General features: G+C 54.3%; 1 protein-coding gene and 1 non-coding gene across 2 annotated transcripts; both read left to right on the top strand.

Moving 5' to 3' along the window:
- The first annotated feature begins 4,527 nt into the window (after positions 1-4,527).
- TRNAR-UCU (transfer RNA arginine (anticodon UCU)) lies at positions 4,528-4,601 on the top strand. Its single transcript has one exon. It is a non-coding gene; the product is annotated as a tRNA-Arg (tRNA).
- A 3,917-nt stretch (positions 4,602-8,518) lies between these two features.
- GLMP (glycosylated lysosomal membrane protein) lies at positions 8,519-16,801 on the top strand. Its single transcript, XM_058042835.1, has 6 exons — positions 8,519-8,592; positions 9,578-9,835; positions 10,039-10,221; positions 11,398-11,616; positions 15,144-15,415; positions 16,533-16,801. The coding sequence occupies exons 1-6, from the start codon at positions 8,524-8,526 to the stop codon at positions 16,702-16,704; spliced, it is 1,173 nt and encodes a 390-aa protein (XP_057898818.1). The 5' UTR covers positions 8,519-8,523; the 3' UTR covers positions 16,705-16,801.
- The last annotated feature ends 4,429 nt before the right edge of the window (positions 16,802-21,230 follow it).

The raw sequence follows: 21,230 nt of genomic DNA, 5'->3' as shown, positions 1-21,230 counted from the left end.
GGGGAACACCGGGGAACAACAAGGGGAAACAACCCAGGGGGACATCAGGAAACCCCGGGAACACCGGGGAACAACCCCGGGAAGACCGAGAAACAACTTCGGGAAGCTCTGGGGGCACCGGGAACACCGTGAAACAACCCCGGGAAGCACCGGGAACACCGACGAACACCGTGAAACAACCCCGGGAAGCACCGGGAACACCGACGAACACCAAGAACCAAGCCCGGGGAACACCGAGAGCACCGGGAAACACCGGGAACATTGAGGAACACCGTGAACTAAGCCCTGGGAGCACCGGGAACCACCGGGAACACCGAGAAGCGGCCCCGGGAGCAGCGGCCGGAGCGGCGCCGGCCCCGCAGCGAGCCCTGAGGGTGAGGCGAGGCCTGCGCGGGACGGGCCGTGAGGGGACGGGAAAAGCGTCCGAGTGAGGGGAATTTTGTAAGGAAAACATTCAAAAACTGAAATGCTGAGGGGAGGAGGAGGCAGAGGATGGAAGGGAATTTTTTTTTTTCCAGTGCTTAAAGGGGCTCCAAGAGCGCTGGAGAGGGAGTTTGGAAAAGGCGTGGGGTGTGGGACAAAGGGGATGGGTTTAAACTGGAGGGGAAGTTTTGGGGTTTTGGGAGGAAATTCCTCGCTCTGAGGGCGGAAAGGGCTTGGAACGGGTTATTCCAAGGGTGCCTCATCTCTGGAAGGGTCCAGGGCCAGGCTGGATGGGGCTTGGAGAAACCTGGGATGGTGGAAGGTGTCCCTGGCATGGGGAACCCTTCCTACCCAAAGGATTGTCCTGGATCCTTTCCTGTCCAAAGGATGATCCTGGATCTTTTCACACCCAAAGGATCACCCTGGATCCTTTCCCACTCAAAGGGTGATCCTGGATCCCTGCCCACCCAAAGGATCATCCTGGATCTTTTCCCACCCAAAGGATCACCCTGGATCCTTTCCCAAACCATCCCTCAATTCTGTAATCAAGGCCAGTGCCCATTTATAATTTTCCAGTTTATCCAGCGTTTTCCCCAGGATCATCACAGCCTCTCTCCACTCCTTTTCTCCCTCATGGTTTTTGCTTCAGCCTGAGATGCAAAAATATCCCCTCTGGGGATTGATGGCCGGAAAAAAAAATCATTTTTCTGTGGTACTTGAGCTGCTATTCAAAAGGCCACACGCTGTATTTTAACTGAAAGCTTAGCAAAGTAAAAATCAGGAAAATCAGCCACTTACCCAGCAAGTTTTGGCACAGCCACCGATTCCAGCCCATGGCAAAACCTCCCAAAATTGTGTCTGTGTGATCATTTTAGGGGAGCAAAATTTAGGATTTCTTAGAAAGTGTTTTTTAGATGAACCCAGTCCCACAGACAAAGCAAGGCTTAGGCACTGGAGGATTTTAAAATATATGTGATAAAACCAGGAACAAGACACCTGGCTGCCTTTTGAGTGCTGCTGGAAGAAAAAAGGCATTACAAATTTAGGAAAAAAAATAAGAATATACGTATTGAAAGGATTTTTGAAAGAGCCTGCACCATCCCACAGGTGTAAGTGGATTTTTGGCCTCAAGCCACACAGCTTGGTGGCTCTTGGGGAAGGTTTTATTGGGGAATTGGGTGGTTGCATTTATAGTTTATATCATATAATATATATATTTACTATATATTTGTATTTATTATCTATTATATAATATAGGTATAATATATAAATATTATATAGTATATAGTATATATTTATGTTTATATTATATATTTATATTTACTGTAAAACCTTTCTCTGGAAACCACAAAGCAATCCCAGCTCTGTAGGGATTTCTGTAGAGTTTTTTCTGTAGGGATTTCTGTGAGGATTTCTTTTGGGTTTTTCTGTAGGGATTTTCTGTTGCTGTTTCTTTCAGTGTACACAAGATTTCTGGATCTCCCAGCACTGGTGATGCCGCCCTGGATCTGAAAGCTCCATCAGTCACCAAATTGCTCCGAGTTTTGTCATCCCAAAGGCCTTTCCCAGCTGTTTATGAGGTGCTAAATTCTCTGGGTTCACCCTGGGCCACTGCATCCTTGGTCGTGGCTCGTGTTCCCGCTGTCTGTGGGAAATGATTTGAGGCTGGGAGGATGAGCTGGGGGCCAGCTTTTTAATTCCTGCCGTATTTTTTTAACTCCTGACACATTTCACAGAGATGTTCTCCTGCCTCAGGACTGTGCTCTTCCCGCAGAAGGGGAGGCACCAAAACCAACCTGGTGCTGCTCCCTCCAGTCTCTGCTCCCCGAATTTGTCACATTTCCAAGGAGCTCAGGGAGGACTGAAGGGATGTTGGAGGTACAGAAACACCTGGCAGGTGCCCTCCAGAGCTGTGTGTTGGGATGAAGATGAGGATGGGGATGAAGCTCTGCAGCCCCTGGTTCTCCCCACACTTCCCCTGACAGAAATGTGACATTTTCATCAGCTCAAACTCCTGTTCTTTTGCCGAGTTTGGTGCAATTAGGGCTGAGGGGAAGCTCCAGGCAGGAGGAATTCCTTCAAACCTCTGATTCCAGGGATGTGGCTGCCCAGAGAGCCACAGCCATTCTTCTGAGAGTTTCTGCTCTTCCATTAATCATCTCCAGATTTTCTGCTTGCTGCTGACTTCAGAGCAGGCACTCTTGAGGTGCAGCCACCCAAAATGATACTGAAAGCTGGTGTCTTCATCCCCCAGGAGGAGCACACACTCTCCCAGGGCTGTGGGAGATTTTGCTCATCCTTTAGAGTTTTTTTACCTCTAAGATATTTTTTTTTAATGACATTTTTTAAACACAGCCTTTGGTCACCCTGCAGATGGGTGTTTTCTAGACTTTTGAGTTTTCTCCAGGTTCCCAGTGTGATCACAGTTGGTTCACAGAGGGATTTATATCAAGGATTAACAATTCACTGGGTTATCTTTTGCAGCAGGAAGGGTTTTTCTGATGGAAGTTCAACCCCTGCCTTCTTCCCCACCACTCCAAGGTGGATTTGACTTGTCAAGACCACCCTAAAGCCTTCCATGAGTAAAAGGATCACCAAATCCTTTGGGTTTGCATGAGGTGTGCTGAGTTTGTCAGTGCTGTGCCTCTTCTCTCCAGCACCACACACCTTGCCAGCTCACTTTGGGCAGAAGTCAGGTCTTTGCCAGACCTCAGGGGAGGATTTGGCACAGAATGGGAATTTTAGCCCTGAGCACAGAGGTGCCCCAGCCTGAGGCAGGAAGGACAGGCACTGAGGAAAGCAGGGATGCTTGTCCTGTGCAGGTGGAACACACCTGGTGTGATCTTCACCATCTAAAAATGGGTGTTTTGGGGGGGGTTTATCCTTAATTCTGATTCCACTGGGGGTGAATCTCTTTTTTATTCCTGCTCTGGGCTGTTCTCTGCCAGGAAAAGCTGCCTGAGGTTCAGGTCACATTGACCTCAAGGCAGAAGCTCCCTGAGTCAGGGAATTCCTTCCCTTTCATGGGAATTGGGGGGTTTATCCTCAATTTTGAGGTTCTGAGGTTTATCCTCAATTCTGAGAGAGGCTGAATCTCCTTTTTATTCCTGCTCTGGTTTGTTCTCCCCCAGGAAGAGCTGCCTGAGCTTCAGGTCACATTGACCTCAAGGCAAAAGCTCCCTGTGTCAGGGAATTCCTCCCCTTTCATGGGAATTGGGGGGGGTTTATCCTCAGTTTTGAGGTCCTGGTTCCACTGGGGGTGAATCTCTTTTTTATTCCTGCTTTGGGCTCTTCTCCCCCAGGAAGAGCTGCCTGAGCTTCAGGTCACACTGACCCCTGTGTCAGGGGATTCCTCCTCTTGGATTGCACTTAACATCTCCCCTTTCACAGGAATCGAGGGAGTGTTTGGGAGCAAAAAACAGCCTGAAATTTGTTCCATTCAGGCATTCCAAATGTGCCATTCCCAGCCTGAAATCTGTTCCTTTCGGGGATTCCGAATTCCCAGCGACGGCTCCGTGCCAGGGTTTGATCCATTGTTAATAGGTCAGTGGCTGTAAATGGACCTTTCCTGTTGTTTTGACATCTGTCTTCATTTTTTCCCCCTACAGAAAAGGCACAAATGTTTCTTCATTAAAGCCCTGATTGACAGCTCGCTGAAAGGAAACCCACGGCAGCCGCTTTCCCTTTCATTCCTCTGCTCAAACCTCAGCTTCTCGCCGTTATTCCACCCCGACAAGCCGAGCTGCCCTCACCATTGAGCTAAATCCTCTTTCATCTTTATCCCTCGGCTTCTGCAGCGAGGAGGATGCTGTGATGCTGCTGAGATGCAGCGAGGAACTCTGCTCCAGGATTTAGCTCTGCCCCGAGCGCCGGGGATGCTGCGGAAAGGTTGCCAGAGAGGCGGATACCAGCCTGCATCCAGCTTTTTGCTGCATCCCCGCTGCCGAGCGAGATGTGGATCATCCCTGGGATTATTCCTGCCTGTCCCTGTGCAGGGAGGGCACTCTGGAGGTGCTGCTGTGCCAGGGAGGTGTCGATGGGCACCGGACCCGGCGGGCTCTGCGGATTTTTCAGTTCTGGAGCCGACGCTCCCCTCACGGTGAGGTCTCTGTGGCGCAATGGACGAGCGCGCTGGACTTCTAATCCAGAGGTTCCGGGTTCGAGTCCCGGCAGAGATGATCTCCAGGCAGGTGTCTCTTTTCTTTTGGTGCCATATCCCTCAGATATCATCTCCAGACAGGTGTCTCTTTTATTTTGGTGCCATTTCCCCTCAGAGATGATTCCCAGGATCTCCAGGCAGGTGTCTCTTCTTTTTTAATGGCATTTCCCCTCAGAGATGATCTTCAGGATCTCCACGCCGGTGTCTCTTTTCTTTTAGAGCCATTTCCCCTCAGAGATGATCCCAGGATCTCCAGGCAGGTGTCTCTTTTATTTTGGTGTCATTTCCCTCAGACATGATCTCCAGGCAGGTGTCTCTTCTTTTTTAGGGCCATTTCCCTCCCAGGTCCTGATCCCTTACCTTTATAACACCCCTGAGAGTTAGCATGGGGAGGAAATGAATTTTCCTGGCATAGCTGATGGATGTAACATGCCTGTGCTCCCTTCTCCAGGCATTTCTCCTCCATCATCTCCCCCTTTCCTTTAGTTTCTCCTCCAAGCAGGTGTTTTAACCCCACATGTCCCCCCAGTACTGTCCCATTTTTGATACCTTCTTCCTAAGGGATGTTCTGTGCATCCACAGGTGGATGCTCCTCTGGAGATCCTGGAACCAACAAAAAGGGTGGAATGCTCCTCTGGCAACTCCAGAACTGGAAAAAAAGGTGGAATTCTACCATGGAATGATCCTGTGGTGATCCTAGAACCAACAGAAATGGTGGAATGGTCCTGAGGTGATCCTAGAACCCACAGAAATGGTGGAATGCTCTTCTGGAAATCCTAGAAGCAACAAAAAGGGTGGAATTCTACCATGGCAACTCTGGAAACAAATAAAACCAGTGGGATGATCCCATGGCAACCCTAGAACTGCAAAAAAAAAATGGTGGAATGATCCTGTGGTGACCCTAGAACCAACAGAAATGATGAAATTGCTCTTCTGGAACCCAAGAACTGGAAAAAAAATGGTGGAATTCTCCTCTCGTGTCTGTAGAGCCAACAATAAAAGTGGAATGCTCCACTGGAAATCCTAGAACTGATAAAAGGGTGGAGTGTCCCTCTGGCAACTCCAGAACTGGCAAAAAGGGTGGAATTCTACCATGGCAACCCTGGAAACAAATAAAAGCAGTGGGATGAGCCCATGGCAACCCCAGAACCAACAGAAACAGTGGAATAATCCCATGACAATCCTAGAAATGGTGGAGTGTTCCTCTGGAAAACCTAGAGCCAACAAAAATGGTGGAATGGTCCTGTGGCGACTCTAGAAGCCACAGAAATGGTAAAATGCTCCTCTGGAACCTAAGAACTGAAAAAAAAAATGGTGGAATTATCCTCTGGCAACCCTAAAATTTAAAAAAAAATAAAATTAAATGCTCCCCTGGCAACCCTAGAACAAACAGAAACAGTGGAATGATCCCATGGCAACCCTAGAAGTGACAGAAATTATGGAATGCTCCCCTGGCAATCCTAAACCCAACAAAAACAATGAGATGCTTGTTTGACAACTCTAGAACCAAGAAAAACTCTGGAATGTTCCTCCCCTGCCATCCCTAAAATCAACAAGAAATGGTGGAATTCTCACCTGGAATCTCCTTTCCCACAGGCAATAAAAGCTGGGTCTGATTTCAGGTTGGACACCTCTGAACCTTGAGGAATTTTTCACCCTCGTGGCTTCCCAAAGCCACCCCAGATCCAGCAGGGATCAGGGTGGAGGAGATGTTGGGTTCCTCCAGTAGCTCCCAGAATTTGGGGTTCAGGTTCATCTCTAAAGGGTTTGGGGTTCAGGTTTATCTCTAAATTTATCATTTCTGGCTGATTGTTGATGTTGGGGGGTACAAAACCCCCTGAGTTTGGGGGCTCTGAGCACCCCAAATCCAGCAAGGATCAGGATGGAGGAGGTGTTGGGTTTCTCCAGGAACTCCCAGAATTTGGGGTTCAGGTTTATCTGTAAGGGGTTTGGGGTTCAGGTTTATCTCTAAATTTATCATTTTTGGCTGATTGTTGATGTTGGGGTGACAAAACCCCCTGAGTTTGGGGGCTCTGAGCACCCCAGATCCAGCAGGAATCAGGATGGAGGAGATGTTGGGTTCCTCCAGTAGCTCCCAGAATTTGGGGTTCAGGTTCATCTGTAAAGGGTTTGGGGTTCAGGTTTATCCCTAAATAAATTCATCATTTCTGGATAATTGTTGATGTTGGGGGGTACAAAACCTTCCAGGTTTGGGGTTCTGAGCACCCCAGATCCAGCAGGAATCAGGATGGAGGAGATGTTGGGTTCCTCCAGGAACTCCCAGAATTTGGGGTTCAGGTTTATCCCTAAATAAATTCATCATTTCTGGCTGATTGTTGATGTTGAGGTGACAAACCCCCCCGGCTTTGGGGGCTCTGAGGGGTCTGTGCCAACACCAGAAGCTTTGGGGTGCCCAAGGACGGGGGCTGCACTTCAGGGGGCAACAACACTATGGGCAGGGTGGGGGTCTTTGGTGTCCTGGGGGGTGGAGGTGGGGTCTCACTGGGATTTGGTGGTCTCCAAAGTATGGGGCAGTGAAGGTGAGGGGTTTCTGGATGTTGGGGTGGCCTGGGGGGTCTCTGGAGCCCTGTGGAATGGGAGGGAGGGAGTTTGCCCTGTATGGGATCCTGAAGGATTGGGGTCTCCAGTGCCCTGCTGGGGAATGGAAATGGGGGGCTCTGCTGAGGGTGGGGGTCTCTGAGGGTCTCCAGAGTATGGGGCAGTGACAGTGAGGAGACCATGGGCTGCTCCAAAGGCCACGGGTGAGGCTCCAGACCCCCCAAGGGTCCAGAAGCTCCACGACGTGAATGAAGGGGGGGGGGGGTCTGCCTTGTCCTGCTGTCCTGCTGGATTGATCTGGGGGTCTGTGCTGGATGGGATGATGAAGGAGTGGGGGTCTCCATTCCATGGGGTGATGGACATGGGGGGTCTGTGCTGGATGGGATGATGAAGGAGAGGGGGTCTCCATTCCATGGGGTGATGGACATGGGGGGTCTGTGCTGGATGGGATGATGAAGGAGAGGGGGTCTCCATTCCATGGGGTGATGGACATGGGGGGTCTGTGCTGGATGGGATGATGAAGGAGTGGGGGTCTCCATTCCATGGGGTGATGGACATGGGGGGTCTCTGCTGGATGGGATGATGAAGGAGTGGGGGTCTCCATTCCATGGGGTGATGGACATGGGGGGTCTCTGCTGGATGGGATGATGGAGTGGGGGTCTCCATTCCATGGACATGGGGAGGTCTGTGCTGGATGGGATGATGAAGGAGAGGGGTCTCCGCTCCATGGGATGATGGATGGGGCGGGGGGTTCTCAGGTGCCCTGGGAGAGGGACATAGGGGTCTCTGCTCGGTGGGATGATGGAGTGGGGGTCTCCACTCCACGGCACGATGGATATTGAGATGTCTCTGCCGCCCTGGAGCCCGGAAGGGGCTCAGCGCACACCAGGGCAGAAGCAGAGCGGCAAATCCCGAGCGGTTCTGTCTCCATCCACATCCCGCACCCAGCGGCGCTCACAAGGGCTCCTTTACCGCGGGGGGCGGTTCCGGGCCGTACCGGGGCCGTTCCAGGGCGGTTCGCGGGCGGTCCCGAGGCGGTTCCGGGGCCGTACCTGGGCGGTCCTGAGGCGGTTCCCGGGCGGTTCCGGGACCGTTCCAGGGCGGTCCGCAGGCAGTACCGGGGCGGTCCCGAGGCGGTTCCCGGGCGGTTCCGGGGCCGTACCTGGGCGGTCCTGAGGCGGTTCCGGGGCCGTACCTGGGCGGTCCTGAGGCGGTTCCGGGGCCGTACCTGGGCGGTCCTGAGGCGGTTCCGGGGCGGTCCCCGGGCGGTTCCGGGGCCGTTCCAGGGCGGTCCGCGGGCGGTCCTGAGGCGGTTCCCGGGCGGTTCCCGGGCGGTCCCGAGGCGGTTCCGGGGCGGAGCCGTGGCCGGGGCCGGTGGCGCCATGGCCGCCGCTGCGGGGCTGGCGCTGCTGGCGCTGCTGGCGGCGGCCGGGGCCGAGCGGGGCCGGAAGGTGAGCGGGGCTCGGGGCTACCGGAGCTACCGGGGGTACCGGGGCTGGGTGCGGAGCTCGGAGCTCGTCCCGCGTTGCGGCGGTGGCTGAGACCCCCCCATGTCCCCTCCTGGGATCTCGGAGTGCGGAGACACCGGGGTGACCCAGCCAGGGACATCCCGGTGGGTGCGGGTGGGACTCTGTGCTCGCCCAGGACAGCTCTGCCAGCCTCGGTGCTGAGGGGAAACTTGTGGGGTAGTTTGTGGGATAGAAACTTGTGGGATAGTTTGTGTTCTCGGGGGATCCTGTGCGGAGCAGGGGCTGGGCTGGACCCGCTGGGGCTCCAACCTTGCGGGGTTTGGGGGGGAAAAGGGGCTCCCAGGTGGGGCTGGAGCTGAAGCAGCCCTCGCTGTGTCCTGGGTGACCCCGCCCTGCCACCCCTGTCCTGCGGCGACATGTCCCATGTGTGTCCCTTTGTCCTGATCCAGTGGGACCAGCGTGGCTGTGGGGTCGGAGAGGCGGATGGGATGGGATGGGATGGGATGGGATGGGATGGGATGGGATGGGATGGGATGGGATGGGATGGGATGGGATGGGATGGGATGGGATGGGATGGGATGGGATGGGATGGGATGGGATGGGAAAGGAAGGGGGCTGTGGAAGGGAAGGGGCTGTGGGATGGGATGAGAAGGGAAGGGCCATTAGGATGGGAAGGGGCTGTAGGAAAGGAAGGGGCTGTGGGATGAGAAGGGAAGGGGCTGTGGGGTGGGAAAGGAAAGGGGCTGTGGGATGGGAAGGGGCTGTAGAAGGGGAAGGGGCTGTGGAAGCAAAGGGCCATGAGGATGGGAAGCAGCTCAGAGTTGTGAAATGCTGACCGAGCGTGTTGAGCAACACCAGGGCTGCAGAGTCACGGGAGCCCGGGCAGCTGCAGTGTCCCATCCTCCTGTCACACTGGGGCTGTCCTGCCGGGCTCAGAGCCACCCCCAGCCCCGTCCCTGCCTCGCAGGTGTCCATGGAGTACAACCCTGGCTGGAACAGCTCCTCTGTGAACCTGCTGCACGTGCGGGCCGTGGGGCCTGAGGACACCCTGCACTACGTGTGGAGCAGCATCGGGGCCCCTTCTGTGCTCCTGGTGGCCACCCGGAGCCCCAGCAGTGCCTTGAGGGTCAACTGGACCCAGCTGCTGTCACCCAGCCCTGCTGGGGCCGTCTGGATCGACCCTCCCGACAGCGTGGTCTATTCCACGGCCGTGGTGTTCACCAAGGTACTGCTGGCAAGGGGCTGCTCTGGGACAGCTGGGGGTGCTGAGGGTCCCTGGGCAGCTTCCCAGCTCCAGGGAAATGCCCTCCATTCCCACTCCCATCCAGGGAAGTGTTGGCTGAGGCAGCTCTGCCCCGTCCCCTGGATCGCAGCACAATCCCCCGTCCTGCCGGTGCTCCCAGCCCCTCTCCCCTCCCTTCCCTGCAGCTCTTCGAGTTCAGCGAGGCCAAACCTTTGGGAGAGCTCTTCTACCCCACCTACGACCTGTCCGAGTTCTCCTGGGAGAGCCTCAACCACAGCCTGAACCACACGGCCCTGACGGCCGAGCTCAGGGGCGTCCCGGCCAGCGACCCCGGCGGCGCCTTCGCCAACGGCAGCCTGGCATTCCGGGTATGGCACGGGCAGGGGGCACGGGCAGGGGCTGGGGGCACGTCCAGGGGGAAGAGAGCTTGTCCAGAGGGCAGAGGGCATGTCCAGAGGGCAGGGGACACGTTCAGGGGGCAGAGAACTTGTCCAAGGGGAAGAGAACTTGTTCAGGGGGCACGGGGTGTGTCCAGGGGGCAGAGAGCACATTCAGGGGGCAGAGAACTTGTCCAGGGGCAGGGAACATGTCCAGGGGACAGGGCACACATCCAGGAGGAAGATGGCTTGTTCTGGGGGCAGGGGGCACCTCCAGGGGGCACCTCCAGGGGGCAGAGAGCGTGTCCAAGGGGAAGAGAACTTGTTCAGGGCACAGGGAACATGTCCTGGGGGCAGAGAGCTTGCCCAGGTGGCAGGCGCTGTCCCTGTGCCCTGTGCCCCATGTCCCTCACTGTCCCTCACTGTCCCTGGCTCTCCCTGTGCCCCGTGTCCCTCTGTCCCTCACTGTCCCTCTGTCCCTCGCTGTCCATGTGCCCCGTGTCCCTGGCTGTCCCTGTCCCCCTGACCCTCACTGTCCCTGGCTGTCCCTGTGCCCCATGTCCCTCGCTGTCCCTTGCTGCTCCTCACTGCCCCTTGCTGTCCCTCACTGTCCCTGGCTGTCCCTCTGCCCTGTGTCCCTCACTGTCCCTGTGCCCTGTGTCCCTCACTGTCCCTCACTGCCTCACTGTCCCTCTGTCCCTCTCTGTCCCCTGTCCCTCACTGTCCCTGTGTCCCTCTCTCCCATGCCCTGTGTCCCTCGCTGTCCCTTGCTGCCCCTCACTGCCCCTTGCTGTCCCTCACTGCCCCTTGCTGTCCCTGTCCCCCTGACCCTCACTGTCCCTGGCTGTCCCTCTGTCCCTCGCTGTCCCTCACTGTCCCTGTGCCCTCTGTCCCTCTCTGTCCCCCTGACCCTCACTGTCCCTCTGTCCCCTGTCCCTCTCTCCCATGCCCTGTGTCCCTCGCTGTCCCTCACTGCCTCACTGTCCCTCTGTCCCCTGTCCCTCACTGTCCCTGTGTCCCTCTCTCCCGTGCCCTGTGTCCCTCGCTGTCCCTCACTGCCTCACTGTCCCTCTGTCCCTGTCCCGTGCCCCGTGTCCCTCGCTGTCCCTGTCTGTCCCCCTGTCCCTCACTGTCCCTGTGTCCCTCGCTGTCCCCGTGTCCCCTCAGGTGACAGCGTACGAGGGCAGCGGCCGGGCGGTGCGGCTGCCGCGGCTGCTGCACACGGCGGACAGCTCGCAGCTGCAGTTCGTGCTGGCCGGGGTGCTGCCCCGCGGGAACGGCTCCCGCTTCGTGCTGCAGCTGGCCGCGCTGGAGCCGCCGGGGGCGCAGCGGCGCCTGCGGGCGCGGAGCTCCATCGACGATGAGTACACGCCCAGCGTCTTCCAGGTGAGCCGGGAGTGGCCTCTCAGTCAATAAACGGATCGGTTCGTCCGTCTGGTAATTGATATTAATCTGTCTGATAGATTGATATTAGGTAGAGTAATATAAACTAATAGAATTGATATTCATCTATCTAATAGATTGATATTAGATTAATTGAATTGATATTAATCTGTCTAATATCAATCTGTTACAAAGATTAATGTCCATTAATGATCTACTTGATATTTATCTAATATCAATCTAGCTAATATTAATCTGTTAGATAGATCCATCTCAATTAATAGAATTTATAATAATATATCTAATATCAATGTAGCTAATATCAGTCTAGTAGATAGATAATTTCAGGGATGGCCCTCAGTCAGTTAACTGATCGATTAATCAATATGTTCATTGATATTGTCTATCCAATAGATTGATATTAGCTAGAGTAATAGAAACTAATAGAATTTATATTAATCTATCTAATTGATTGATATTTGATTAATAGAATTGATATTAATCTGGCTAATATTAATCTAGCTAATATCAATCTATTACATAGATTAATATACATTAATTATCTACTTGATATTTATCTAATATCAATCTAGCTAATATCAATCTATTAGATTAATATGAATTAATAGAATTGATAATAATATGTCTAATATCAATGTAGCTAATATCAGTCTATTAGGTCGATTAATATCAATTAATAGAATTTATATTAATCTAGGAAATAGTAGAATTGATATTTATCTAATATCAATCTATTAGATAGATTAATATCCATTAATAGAACTGATATTAATCTGTCTAATATCAGTCTATTAGATAGATCAATATCCATTAATAGAATTGATATTAATGTATCTGCTACCAATCCATTAGATAGATCAATATCCATTAATAGAATTTATATTAATCTAATATCAGTTATTAGATAGATTAATATCCATTAATAGAATTGATACTAATCTATTATCAATCCATTCGATAGCTCAATATCCATAAATATAATTGATATTAATCTGTCTCATATCAATCGATTAACAGAATTTCCATTCATCTGTCTACTGCCAACCCATTAGATAGATCAGTATCCATTAATAGAATTGATATTAATCTATCTGCTATCAATCCATTTGATAGATCAATGTCCATTAATAGAATTGATATTAATCTATCTGCTATCAATCCATTTGATAGATCAATGTCCATTAATAGAATTTATATTAATCTATCTGCTATCAATCCATTTGATAGATCAATGTCCATTAATAGAATTGATACTAATCTATTATCCATTCGATAGATTAGTATCCATTAATAGAATTGATACTAATCTATTATCCATTAGATAGATCAATATCCATTAATAGAATTGATATTAATCTGTCTAATATCAGTCTATTAGATAGATCAATATCCATTAACAGGGATGATATTAATCTATCTACTACAAATCCCTTAGTTAGAGTAGTATCTATTAGCAGAATTGATATTAATCTATCTATTATCAATCCATTCGATAGATCGGTATCCATTAATAGGATTGATATTAATCTGTCTATTCGATAGCTCAATATCCATTAACAGGGATGATTTTTATCTACTATCAATCCATTAGCTAGCTCAATACCCATTAACAGAACGAATCCCTGTCCTGCTGTCTGTGTGTCCGTCTGTCCGTGAGTCTGCAGGAGCTGTGTCTGGTGGCCGAGCCCCCGAACGGCACCGGCTCTCCCCTGTCCTTCCTGCAGTGATATTAATCTGTCTCATATCAATCGATTAGATCGATTAATAGAATTTCCATTAATCTATCTACTGCCAACCCGTTAGATAGATCAATATCCATTAATAGAATTGGTATTAATCTATCTGCTATCAATCCATTTGATAGATTAGTATCCATTAATAGAATTGATACTAGTCTGTTATCCATTAGATAGGTCAGTATCCATTAATAGAATTGATACTAATCTATTATCCATTAGATAGATCAATATCCATTAACAGGGATGATATTAATCTGTCTAATATCAGTCTATTAGATAGATCAATATCCATTAACAGGGATGATATTAATCTATCTACTACAAATCCCTTAGTTAGAGTAGTATCTATTAGCAGAATTGATATTAATCTATCTATTATCAATCCATTCGATAGATCAGTATCCATTAATAGAATTGATATTAATCTGTCTATTAGATAGCTCAATATCCATTAATAGGGATTATATTTATCTACTATCAATCCATTAGCTAGCTCAATACCCATTAACAGAACGCACACGAATCCCTGTCCTGCTGCCCAGTGACCCGCTGTCCGTGTGTCCGTGTGTCCGTCTGTCCGTCCGCAGGAACTGTCTCTGGTGGCCGAGCCCCCGAACGGCACCGGCAGCTCCACGCTGTCCTTCCTGCAGTGATATTAATCTGTCTCATATAAATTGATTAGATCGATTAATAGAATTGATATTAATCTATCTACTATCAATCCATTATCTAGCTCAGTACCCATTAGCAGAACGCACACGAATCCCCGTCCTGCTGCCCTGGGGTGACCCGCTGTCCGTGTGTCCGTGTGTCCGTGTGTCCGTAGGAGCTGTCTCTGGTGGCCGAGCCCCCGAACGGCACCGGCGGCTCCGCGCTGTCCTTCCTGCAGTGATATTAATCTGTCTCATATCAATCGATTAGATCGATTAATAGAAGTTCCATTAATCTATCTACTGCCAACCCATTAGATAGATCAATATCCATTAATAGAATTGATATTAATCTACAATCAATGAATTCGATAGATCCATATCCATTAACAGGGATGATATTTATCTACTATCAATCCATTAGCTAGCTCAATACCCATTAACAGAACATACGAATCCCTGAACTGCTGCCCTGGGGTGACCCCCTGTCCGTGTGTCCGTCTGTCCGTGTGTCCGTCTGTCCGTGAGTCTGCAGGAGCTGTCTCTGGTGGCCGAGCCCCCGAACGGTGGCACCAGCTCCGTGCTGTCCTTCCTGCAGTGATATTAATCTGTCTCATATCAATCGATTAGATCGATTAATAGAATTGATATTAATCTATCTACTACCAACCCGTTAGATAGATCAATATCCATTAATAGAATTGATATTAATCTATCTACTATCAATCCATTAGCTAGCTCAGTACCCATTAACAGAACGCACACGAATCCCTGTCCTGCTGCCCTGGGGTGACCCCCTGTCCATCTGTCCGTGTGTCCATCCGCAGGAGCTGTCTCTGGTGGCCGAGCCCCCGAACGGCACCGGCGGCTCCGCGCTGTCCTTCCTGCAGTGATATTAATCTGTCTCATATCAATCGATTAGATCGATTAATAGAATTGATATTAATCTATCTACTGCCAACCCATTAGATAGATCAATATCCATTAATAGAATTGATATTAATCTATCTACTATCAATCCATTATCTAGCTCAGTACCCATTAGCAGAGCGCACACGAATCCCTGTCCTGCTGCCCAGTGACCCCCTGTCCGTCCGTCTGTCCGTGTGTCCGTCCGCAGGAGCTGTCTCTGGTGGCCGAGCCCCCGAACGGCACCGGCTCTGCCCTGTCCTTCCTGCAGTGGAAGGCGGCCGCCTACGGCTCGCCCAGCCCGCGGCGCGAGGACGGCGTGCGGTGCCGGGCCGGGCGGCTGCGCGCGGCCAACGGGAGCCTGCCCGCGGCCGCCGTCCCTCGCGCCTTCTTCGGGGACGGCCCGGCCGCCCTCAGCCTCCTCAACGTGTCCTTCGGCGGCGAGGAGGGACACGTCTACCAGGAGAGGAGGTACCTCAGCTGGTGAGTGAGGGGAGTCTGAGGGGTCTCAGTTGTGAGTGAGGGGTCTGGGGGGTCTCAGATGGTGAGTGAGGGGTCTGGAGGGTCTCAGATGGTGAGTGAGGGGAGTCTGGGGGGTCTCAGATGGTGAGTGAGGGGGGTCTGGGGGGTCTCAGATGGTGAGTGAGGGGGATCTGAGGGGCCTCAGATGGTGAGTGAGGGGGATCTGAGGGGTTTTAGTTGTGAGTGAGGGGTCTGGGGGGTCTCAGATGGTGAGTGGGGAGTCTGGGGGGTCTCAGATGGTGAGTGAGGGGGATCTGAGGGGTTTTAGTTGTGAGTGAGGGGTCTGGGGCACCTCAGCTGGTGAGTCGGGGGACCGGGGGGCCTCAGATGGTGAGTGAGGGGGATCTGAGGGGTTTTAGTTGTGAGTGAGGGGTCTGGGGGGTCTCAGCTGTGAGTGAGGGGTCTGGGGCTCTGGGGTACCTCAGCTGCTGAGTGAGGGGCATCTGGGGTACCTCAGATGGTGAGTGAGGGGGTCTGGGGGTCTGGGGTGCTTCAGATGGTGAGTGAGGGGTCTGGGGGGTCTCAGTTGTGAGTGAGGGGTCTGGGGGATGGATACCAAAGCTGCTGAGTGAGGGGATCTGGGGGGTCTGGGGTGCTTCAGCTGGTGAGTGAGGAGGCTCTGAGGGGTCTCAGGGAGTGCTGCTGGTGCAGAGGGCTCCATCTGAGGGGACGTTCCTGGTCACTCACCACGTGCAGAGGGCTCTGAAGGGTTTGAGGGGATGCTGCCGGTCACTAAAGATGGGCAGAGGGGTCCAAAAGGATCATCCCGGTCACTGACGACGTGCTGAAGGGTCTGGGGGGATGTTCTGGTCACTAAGGATGTACAGAGGGGTCTGAGGAGATGTTCCTGGTCACTAAAGATGTGCTGAGGGGTCTGAGGAGATGTTCCTGGTCACTAAGGCCGTGCGCTCTGGGCACTGGCAGGTCTCAGGGTTTCCCTATTCAGTGTCAATCTCCATTCCAAAGTCAGAATTCCCCCTGCAATCCTGCAGCAAAGGCTCCACGGCTCCTTGAGCAGCCTCACCCTGGCCCGACCCCTCTCCCCCCTGCCCTGATCGGTGCCGTCCCCCCTTCGCAGGTCGGTGCTGCTGGGCTTCGGGGAGCCCCCCAGGGACAGCTTCTCCCCTCTGGTGATCTCCATCGCGGCCGTGGCGCTGGGCGCGCCGCTGGCCGTGCTGCTGCTGGGCGGCTGCCTGCTGCTGCTGCTGGCGCGGAGACGGCGCTACTCCGAGTACGAGCCCATCAACTGAGGGGGCCGGGCCGGAGACCCCCGGGATCCTCCCCTCAAATCCTGGATCCTCCCATTGCCGGGATTCCCGGATTCCCTGCCCGGGATCTTCCTGATCCACGCAGCAAAGGGAAGCGATGGGGGGAGTTTGGTCGGGAAAATCCTCCTCTCCCTCTTCGTCGTCCTTTCTTCCTTCTCTTCCTCCTCCTTTTCTCCTTCTCTTCCTCGTCTCCTTTTTTTCTTCTTCTCCTTCTCCTCCTCCTCTTCCTCCTTTTCTCCTTCTCTTCCTCCTCTGCCTCCTCCTCCTCCTTTTCTCCTTCTCTTCCTCCTCTTCATCTTCTCCTCATCTTCTTCCTCCTCCTCCTCTTTTTTCCTTCTTCTTCTTCTCTTCCTCCTCCTTTTCTACTCCTCCTCCTGCTCCTTTTCTCCTTCTTTTCCTCCTCTTCTTCTTTTCCTCCTCCTCTTCCTCATCGTTCTTTTCTCCTTCTCTTCCTCCTCTTCTTCTTCTTCTCCTCCTCCTCCTTTTCTACTCTTCCTCCTCTTCCTCCTCCTTCTTTTCTCCTTCCCTTCCTCCTCTTCTTCTTCTCCTCCTCCTCTTATTCTTCTTCTACTCCTTCTCCTCTTCCTCCTCCTCCTTTTCTCCTTCCCTTCCTCCTCCTCTGCTTCTACTCCTTTTCTACTCCTCCTCCTCCTTTTCTCCTTCCCTTCCTCCTCCTCTTCTTCTACTCCTTTTCTACTCCTCCTCCTCCTCTCCCTCCTCATCCTTTTCTCCTTCTGTCTTCCTCTTCTTTTTCCTCCTCCTCCTCCTCTCCCAAGGGACACAACCACTGCTGGCCAAGGACTGTCCCCAGTGCCACACCCCGGGCTGTGCTCCCAGCCCATCCCAGCAGCTCCTCCCTGCTCCCCGTTCCTGCTGGGACCCCCAGTGCCACTCCCAGCACTGCTCAAGCTCAGGTGTGTCCTGCAGGGCTGGATCCCAGCTCAGCCCACAGCCCGGGGCTCCTCGGGGCTCTCACGGGGATCCGGGGCCCTGCTGGCTCCGGGTTCTCCATCACTGACTTGTCTTCAACCAAATAAAGTGGATTTCTAGACACAGCTTCCTGTGGGAATGCTGTCCTGGGGTGAGGAGGAAGAGGAGGGCAGCTCTTGGGAAGGTGCTGGAGCTCAGCAGGAGCCAAGGGACTGAGGTGTGGGATTTGGGGAGGGGGACAGGGGTTCCTTTGAGCTGTGGGGTCACTGAGGGTCCAGGGCTGGGCTGTCGCTTGGGAGAGTCACAGAATCCTGGAATCTCCCCACAGGGATCACCCAGTCCAACCCCTGGCCCTGCACTGACACCCCAAAATGGGAGCATTGTCCAAACCCTCCTGCAGCTCTGGCAGCCCTGGGGAACCTCATGGGGGAAGAACTTTTTCCCTGATAATCCATCCTAAACCTCCCTGACACAGCCCTGCGGTGCTGTCCCTGCTCACAGGAGCTGCCCCCGCTGAGGGAACTGCTTGAGATCCGTGTCCTCAAAGAGGAACAAGGAAAAAAAAGCTCAGCAGAAAGTTCCAAACTTCCCTTTCAGCCCTCCAGAGCAGGAACCCCCTGCTCCACCGCAGCCAAAGGAGGGCAGGAAGGGAAACTGGGGGAGGTTCCGTGGGGAGCTCGGTGTGGTTTTTGAGCCGAGAACTGAGGGGTCTGGGGGCAGGGTGAGGGATCTGGGACAAGATGAGGGGTCTGGGGCGGGATGAGGGGTCTGGGGGCGCCCCTCTCCCCATCCCGGGGGTCAGGATGAGGGGTCTGGGGCAGGATGAGTTGTCTGGGGCAGGATGAGGGGTCTGGGGGCGCGGCTCTCCCCATCCCGGGGGGCAGGATGAGGGGTTTGGGGCGGGATGAGGGGTCTGGGGGTGCCCCCTCCCCATCCCGGGGGTCCCCGCTCGTGCGGCCCCTGCAGTACCGCGCTCTCACCACGAGGCGGCGACAGCAGCGGCGCGGGCCCGAGTGCGGCACCGGCGCTGCCGCTCCGCGCTTTGGTCTCCGGGACAGCCCGGGCGGGGCAGCACTGGCGGCCTTTCCTCACCGGGAGGCAGCGGCGGCAGCCCCCGGAGCCCCTCAACCCCTCAGTGCCGGTACCGGGGCCTCTCAGCCCCGCGGTGCCGGTAGCGGCGGGTGGTGGCAGCGCCACTGCGCATGTGCGGAGCCTGAGGTGCAGTACCGGCCTTTGGCCACCGGGCGGCGACAGCGCCCTGCGGGCTGTCCGTGTGCGGGGCGGGGCCGGCCCGGTTCGGGACCCCCGGTACCGCCTTTGGTCCGGTACCCTCCGGTACCGCCTCTGGTCCGGGACCCCCCGGTAGCGCCTTTGGTGCGGGACCCCCGGTACCGCCTTTGGTCCGGGACCCCCCGGTACCGCCTTTGGTCCGGGACCCCCCGGTGCCCCCTTTGGTCCGGGACCCCCCGGTGCCGCCTCTGGTCCGGGAGCCCCCGGTACTGCCTCTGGTACCGCCTTTGGTCCGGGACCCCCCGGTACCGGCTCTGGTGCACTGGGAGCTCCCTGGGGTGTACTGGATCTTACTGGGGCACACTGGGCGCTCACTGGGAGCAGTGGGTGCGGGCCAGTATCGGGTCAGTACCGGGGCAGTACCGGGTCAGTGACTGCGGGGCCGTGCCCGGGCGGTGGCACCGGCACAGGAACGCCGTGTGCTGCCAGCGCATTCCTGCCTGAGTCACCGCCGCCTCTGCCCGGCCCTGCCCCGCACCCACTGCCCCGGTACTGCCCGGTACTGCCCCGCACCCACTGCCCCGGTACTGCCCGGTACTGCCCCGCACCCACTGCCCGCTGCCTGCACACCCGTGTGCCCTCAGAACCCCAAATCCCCCAAACACCCCCAAGCCGCAGCCATTCAATACCCTCTGTGCCCCCAGAACCCCTAAATCCAAACACTCCCCGACACCCCCAAACACTCCCCAACACCCCCAAACAGCCCCTGTGTCCCCAGAACCCTAAATCCCTCTAATTCCCCCCAAACCGCATCCATTCAACACCCGCTGTGCCCCCACAAGCCCTAAATCCTCCCAAACAGCCCCTGTGCCCCCTATAGCTCCTAAATCCCCCCAAATCCTCCCAAACACCCTCAGTGCCCCCCATAACCCTCAGGCCGGGGGGGGCTGGGAGTTGGGGAGAGGAGGAGGAAGAGGAGGAGATGAAGAAGAAGAGGAGGAAGAGGAGGAGGAGCCTTCATGGAGCAGCAGCCCAGTGCCCAATGCCAGGCTCGGGGAGGCCGGGAAGGGCATTTGGGGTGCCGGCGACACCCGAATTCATGGGAAAAAGAACAAAACCCTCCCTGGGGAGGAGGGGTCAGGATGTGACACCCGCCCACTCCTAAAAACCCAACCCTAAATACCCCAAATCTTCGTCATCTCAGCCCAAATGAGTCACCCACCACCACCACCCCCGCTTCCTCCCCCCGCAGGGACAATCCCGGCGAGCTGAGGGGGGGTCCCGGCACCCCGAAAACCTCAGGGTCCCTTCCCTGCCATTGGCAGAGCCCCTCTTGGGGTGGGGTCCCCCCCAAATTGCCAGGATCTCCCTCCCCTTGCCCAAAAATGGGGGGGAGAAAAGGGCAGTGATGGAGGGCAACCCCTCTCCCCAAAAATCATCTCCGTCCTAGGGTGGGGTCCCCCCGAAATCCCAGGATCTCCCCAAGGACCCCCCCCCCTAATAAAAGGATCCCCCATAAAAAGGACACCCCCCCATAAAAAAATCCCAAGGATCCCCCAAATAAAGGATCCCAAGGACCCCCCATAAAAGGGGGAAAGTGGCAGCGACCCCCCCAAAAAAAGGGGAAATCTCTGCCCCACAACACCCCTGAGCCCCAGGGGAAAAACCCCACACCTGGAGCGTGACAGAAACCCCAAAAATGAGCACAGATTTGGGTATTTTGGGGGTGGGGGGGATTTTTGGCGCATTTGCATGAACCCCTCCTCGGCAGATTTCGGGCTCGGAGCTGCTTCCCCAAAATTCCCCCACCCCAAAATTCCCCGGGCCAGGTGTTGGGGTGCCGCAAGCTGCAGCAGCACCCCCCCCCCCCCCCACCCTTCCTGCAGCAGCTGAATTTTGAATTTTTTTGAATTTTCGGTGGTGAATCCTCCCCCCCCTTCCCCTCCCCCAGCTCTTATTTACAGCCCGGTTCGGGGAAGCGGCGGCGGCTTCTGAGAAAAGCCCCGGTGGGGACGGAACCGGAAAGCTCCGGGTGATCGGCGGGGCCGGGCGGCTTCCAGGAAACGGAGCCCGAAACTGCTGCTAAAGGCACCCCAAAAGTGCCAAAAGCACCCCAAAACTGCTGCTAAAGGCACCCCAAAACTGCCAAAAGCACCCCGAAACTGCTAAAAACACCACAAAACTGCTGCTAAAAGCACCCCGAAACTGCTGCTACAGGCACCCCAAAACTGCCAAAAGCACCTCAAAACTGCTTTAAAACCCCCAAACTGCTGCTAAAGGCACCTCAAAACTGCTGCTACAGGCACCCCTAAACTGTTGCAAAAACCTGTGCCCCAAAACTGCTGCAA

This window comes from Melospiza georgiana, chromosome 33 (genome assembly GCF_028018845.1).
Source record: "Melospiza georgiana isolate bMelGeo1 chromosome 33, bMelGeo1.pri, whole genome shotgun sequence".
In the NCBI taxonomy this organism is placed as follows: domain Eukaryota; kingdom Metazoa; phylum Chordata; class Aves; order Passeriformes; family Passerellidae; genus Melospiza; species Melospiza georgiana.
Note: the sequence above shows the minus strand (reverse complement) of the source record. Positions and strands in the feature narration are given on the sequence as shown.